The sequence below is a fragment of the Hipposideros armiger genome, unplaced genomic scaffold, assembly GCF_001890085.2.
Source record: "Hipposideros armiger isolate ML-2016 unplaced genomic scaffold, ASM189008v1 scaffold_275, whole genome shotgun sequence".
Lineage (NCBI taxonomy): Eukaryota > Metazoa > Chordata > Mammalia > Chiroptera > Hipposideridae > Hipposideros > Hipposideros armiger.
The window spans coordinates 831,151-836,975 of record NW_017731625.1 but is presented as its reverse complement, the minus strand read 5'-3'; the positions used below and the strand labels follow the sequence as shown (position 1 = coordinate 836,975).

At 51.7% G+C, this 5,825-nt stretch overlaps 1 protein-coding gene across 1 annotated transcript; it reads left to right on the top strand.

The window, feature by feature from the left end:
- Positions 1-3,077: 3,077 nt before the first annotated feature.
- RPS15 (ribosomal protein S15) lies at positions 3,078-5,001 on the top strand. Its single transcript, XM_019657220.1, has 4 exons — positions 3,078-3,165; positions 3,558-3,643; positions 4,536-4,770; positions 4,855-5,001. Exons 1-4 carry the CDS (start codon positions 3,163-3,165, stop codon positions 4,966-4,968), a joined length of 438 nt encoding a protein of 145 aa, XP_019512765.1. The 5' UTR covers positions 3,078-3,162; the 3' UTR covers positions 4,969-5,001.
- Positions 5,002-5,825: the final 824 nt, after the last annotated feature.

Below are 5,825 nucleotides of genomic sequence, written 5' to 3'. Positions count from 1 at the left end.
TTTAAGATTTTATTGGGGAATTGGGGGAGGGGAACAGACAAGTTGCTGTCCTTTCGTTCTTCAGTCTAGTTGTAGAGGACGTCGCTTCACTGGCCCATGTTGGTATTGTGATCATTGCACACTTCCCGGGTGAAGCAGATCGGTTGCCGGCCACTGGACGCCTGCTCACGGCGTCTCTTGGCAGCTCACTCTGGCTGCCGGCCGTTCACACTAGCTGCCGGCCACTCACAGCTGCTTTACAGCAGCCCACTGCATCTCCACTGCAGCCTACGCGGTCACCGGCGACTAACAGCAGTCCAGCTCCAGGTCAAGCTGTTGTTCACCATCTTAGTTGTAGAAGGCGCAGCGTTACTGGCTCTAATGTGGGATCTGAACAGGGGCCCTGCTGCTCAGAGCTGACATCCCAAGCCAGCTCTTAACCAACGCGCCACTCGGCCTGTGGGGTTGGGAGTTTTGTTGTTTTTTGCTGTTTTTGTTTGTTCTCTGATAATAGTCATTCTAATGGGTGTGAGGTGGTAGACCTACCTTTATGACAGAATTTCAAACATAGGAAGAGGAAGTGGAACCGTGTACCTACCCTCAGCCATGATCAACTGCCAGCCAATCTTGCTTCATCTCCACCCCTCCCGCCTTTGAATTATTTTTTTTCCCAACATTTAATTATGAACATTTCAAATACAGGGAAGGTTTGAAGGTAAAAACTTGGTGTTTAGTTCCTGCGATTACCGCTTTGCTATGTTTGTGATGTATTTGAAAATCTATCCTGCAACCAGCAGTGTGTTTGTGCACGCATGTGTTGCCCCATTTAAAAATTCCATACATTTGAGTGGGGAAAAATTAACAAAAAAGGACTCAACTGGAAACAAACATTGGTGGGGTATGTGCAGCCACTTTGGAAAACAGTTTGGCAGTTTCTCAAAAGGTTGAACTGCCATCTGACCCAACCACTCTATTCTGGGTATTATCCAACTGGAAACCATGCAAACCTGCACATGTGTGTTCACTAGAGCACGAATCAGTCTCCAGAACAACCATCCAAGCATCCCTTGACTGGTGAGTGGATGGAAAGGCTAATATTTGTATGATGGAATATTATGGGAACACTACAAGGAGCCCACCTCTAGTGTCACAGGAACAAGGGCATCTCAAGTGACCTATGCTGAGTAGTATCTGGACAAGACCAACTGATAGGGACAAAACTTGACCCCTGCTTTGGAAGGGCTGATGTGGGTGTGGGTGGAAAGGGGTGGAGACAGGGTGATGGAAATAATTTATGGTGATTACCCTCTATATTTTTGTTAAAATTTGTAGAACTTCACCTAAAGTATATCTGTCCTGAATTAAGTCTCAGTAACATGTTAGTCTCCTGGGGCAACTGGAGCAAATAATAGCACACTGGGTGGCTTAGAACAATAGGAATTGATCCTTGCCCATTCTGGAGGCCAGATATCCAAGATCCAAGTTGTCAAAGGGCCATGGGGCAGGGCCTTCCCGCCTCTCTTAGCTCCTGGGAGATCCAGTTTCCCTGAGCTTGTGGCTGCCTCCCCCTCCCCCCATCTGCCTCCCTTATTGTGGCTTGTCACATCTCCAGTGTGTTGTGTTTTTTTTTTAAAGATTGTGTTGGGGAATTGGAGGGAACAGTNCTCTTGAGCGAGCTCTTAACCAACTGAGCCACTCAGCCGGCCCAAATACAGAGCTCATGCTCTTAAGCCAACTCTTAACCAACTGAGTCACTCGGCCAGCCCCTTTAACCATTTCTAAGTGTACAGCTCAGTGGCATTAAGTCCATTCATTGTGCAGCCATCACCACCACCATGTTCAGAAAGAACTTTCTTATCTTCCCAAACTGAAACTCTGTTCCCATTAAACACTCACTCCCCTCCCCTCCCCAAGGCCCTGGCTCCTACCATCTGCTCTCTGTCTCTATGAATCTGACTCCTCTGGAGACCTCCTGTGCAATCACAGTCTTTGTCCTTCTGTGTCTGGCTTATTTCACTGAGCATAATGTCCTCCAGATTTATCCATGTTATAGCAGGCGTCAGAATGTCGTCCATTTTTAAGGCTGAATACTATTCCACTGTATTAATAGACCACGTTATGCTTATCCATTCATCTGTCTACGGACACTTGGTTTGCTTCCATCTCTTGGCCATGTGAATCCTGCTGCTGTGGACATGTGTGTGCAAATCTAGTGAAGTCACTGCTTTCAATCTTTGGGGAACACATTCAGGAGTGGGACTGCTGGGTCACATGGTACCATATATACCTTAATGTACCAGAATCACCTTCAGATGGACACTAACTTCATCCCAGTAAATATAGAAACAGGACTCCTATATAGCTCTAGTCCAGCAGTTCTCAACCTTCCTAATGCCGCAACCCCTTAATACAGTTCCTCATGTTGTGGTGACCCCCCAATCATAAAATTATTTTCGTTGCTACCCTATAACTGTAATTTTGCTACTGTTATGAATCATAATGTAAGTATCTTTTTGTTTTCTGATGGTCTTAGGTGACCCCTGTGAGAGGGTCGTTCGACCCCCAAAGGGGTCGCAACCCACAGGTTGAGAACAGCTGCTCTAGTCCCTTGTCCCTTTTTGGCTATTACTGTTATACTTATTATATCTATTTGTCTATTAAAGGCTGGCTGGTCTTTATCAGGGACGCCTTTTCTGACCATCTGTTAGAAGCCAGCATCCCACCCCTCCTGGCTTTTCCTCTTGTCTCCGATATCTGTATAACTTGCCCCTTACTGTCTGCCTCCCATTCTGGAATACCAGCTCCCTCGTGGAGCGCTGGACCCGAACCCCCAGATAGCACCTACTGCTAACAGTTGTTAGATGGGTTCCATTAACGGAGATTACAGAGCACGAATATGAGGCTCGAAAGGGGCACCGATGTTGAGGAAGGGGACACAAACCCTAGGCGGTCGGCTCCAACTTCGGGGCAGTCCAAGGCCCTAAGAAAAGCGGTTACATCTTCTTGTCCACCGCTTTTGTCCTCGCAGGCTGCGCTACGCCCTCCGGGCGGCAGACGGCGCGTTCCCTCGGTCGGGAAAGCAGAAGCGCATGCGCATGCACAGCCAAGGGGCGGGACACGTGGGCGAGCTCGCGATAACTACGCAATCGCAGAGTGGGTGGTCCTTTCTGAAGAACCCGCAAGATGGTAAGTGTTGCACCTTGGTGCTTTGTGCGACCCTATCCGGCGCCATCCGAGCTCCGGCCGCGCGATGGAGGCCTTGGTCAGGCCGCGGGGCAGGGGCAGCCGCCTCCAGGCCTCCGGGGCCGTAGAAAACGGCGCGGGGCGGGCCTGGTGGGTGTCGGAACGACCCGGGGCGGAGAAGGCCTGTACTGTTCGCATGTCCCAGGCGACCTCCCCTAGCCCGGATCCGCGCGTGTCTCCCTTGGACGGGCCTGAGGTGGCGTGTCCCCGCGGGCTTTCGTACACGGGAGCGTCGCCCGTTTCTCGACGGGAACCTCCGGTCTGGTGATTACACCGCGGACGCGGGGTAAGAACTGGTCTCAGGCTCCCTTTCACCCCATCCCGGGCTCGCGCAGGCGGAAGTGGAGCAGAAGAAGAAGCGGACCTTTCGCAAGTTCACCTACCGCGGCGTGGACCTCGACCAGCTGCTGGACATGTCCTAGTAAGGAGCAGCCGGGCCCCGGGCAGGGTGGCGTCGGGAGGGAGACCCGAAGGCTGGGGGCTGCAGCCTAACTGGCCCACGCGGCCTTAGACCGAGTGCAGACAAATGACGGGGCTCCGTGCAGATAAAACTTAATTTGGAGACGCTGAGGGTTGACTTTAGTATAGTTTCACGTGTCCTGTTTGACATCTCTTTATCCAGTTGAAAACGTGTCTGTAGCTCGTGAGCCTTACAAGGTCGGGTTGGGCCGCGGGCTGGGGTTTGTTGGCTCGAGGTCTAAGATTTGTCCGGAGCTAGAAACTTCTAAGCAGGTGGTGGTGGTCTGACTTGGCCTTTTTTTTTTTTTTAATTTAGCTTAGGATTCTGCCACCTGTTGGCAGCTCACTTTGGGCCAGGCATTGAACTGCTGTTGCTCAGAGCTCGCACACTTGAGCGAGCTCTTAATCAACTGAGCCACTCGGCCAGCCCTGACTTGTGCTTCTTAAAACTGCCCTCAAGCAGGGTGGGTGCGGATTGGGCCCCTAGATAGGGAGGGAGACTTGCTGACAACTAGGGACCATATCTCCTGTAGGTGTGCTTGGGTCTAGGCCTTCCTGGGGACACAACACAGGCTTCTCAGGGTCCGCCCCTCTCCTGGGTTCTTGAGGCCTTAGGAGCACAGTGGTTTGCTCACGTTTCCCAGCGGGGCCACTTAACCTGAGCTGCCTGTCCTTCTGCCTCGGTTTCCTCATTTGTAGACAGTGACGTGGATATTGTTGGATTTGTGGGGCTTATCTTGAATATTTAGCTTGTCCATTCCTTTGGAGGGGACTATGCGATGCAGAAGTGTTAGTGGGTGATTGTTAGGGTTCTGCCATGCCTAGGCCACCCTTACCATCCCACCTGTCCTCAGTGAGCAACTGATGCAGCTGTACAGTGCCCGGCAGCGGCGGCGGTTAAACAGGGGCCTGCGGAGGAAGCAGCACTCGCTGCTGAAGCGCCTGCGAAAGGCCAAGAAGGAGGCCCCGCCCATGGAGAAGCCCGAGGTGGTGAAGACGCACCTGCGGGACATGATCATCCTTCCCGAGATGGTGGGTAGCATGGTGGGTGTCTACAACGGCAAGACCTTCAATCAGGTGGAGATCAAGGTGTGTTGGGTGTTACTGCCTGGGTGGGTCAGGACCTGTCCATTCTCCATCACCTAATGCCAATCACCTCTTTGCCTCCTGCAGCCTGAGATGATCGGCCACTACCTGGGCGAGTTCTCCATAACCTACAAGCCTGTGAAGCACGGCCGACCTGGTATCGGGGCCACCCACTCCTCCCGTTTCATTCCTCTCAAGTAGCCTGCCCGGCAATAAAGGCACCGACTCCTCTAATCCGAGTTCGACCCATTCTTCTAAGGTCCAGGGCTCTGGGACCGGTATCGACCCCCCAACCACCATCAGGAAGGAAGGGGGCTGGGCCTGGCCTGGAAACTCAGGTCAGGCATGACTTGTGCTGTGTGTCCCTTGGGTTTCACTATAGACACTGTGACAGTCGCACACTTGCCCGTGACTATTTGCAGGGAGGGTGGGTAGGTTGGGAGCTCTGAGTGACTTTAGTTCTGTGACAGGGTTCTATGCTGTCTTCTCTGTGCCCTTGCCCCTCCAAACCCTGACCAACAGGTGCAGTCAGCTTTTCCCAGGACAGATCAAAATTTCCTGTGAGGGGGGGGGTCACATGCCACCCCCATAGGGTGTGATGCTGAAGGGCCCTAATTCCTCACCCTAAAGCATCCTGATCAGATACCTATCCTTCATGAAGGGCAGATGTGCAGATGATGCAGGAGAGATGACAGGTTTCTGTCCAGGCAGCGGTGAGGCTCTAAGGTCTGCGTACGTGGGAGAAAATCAAGGCCATGCCTGGGTTTTGGCCTCAGCAAGTGGAAGGTTGGAGTCGCCACAGAGGACACTTTGTTATGAATCATGCTGCTTTGTACACATGTGTACATGTATCTCCAGAATCCCACCACTAGGTATATTCAGAATTGAAAGCAGGATCTGGGAGGTACCTGTACACACGTGTGCAAATCACACGTGGAATGTAATTCTACATTTAATTCTTCGAGGAGCCACTGGCCATGCATCAGTTTCCGTTTTCTCCATGTCCTTGTCAACACTTGTTAGTGTTTGTTTTTTGGTGTGGTTTTTTTTTTTTTTTT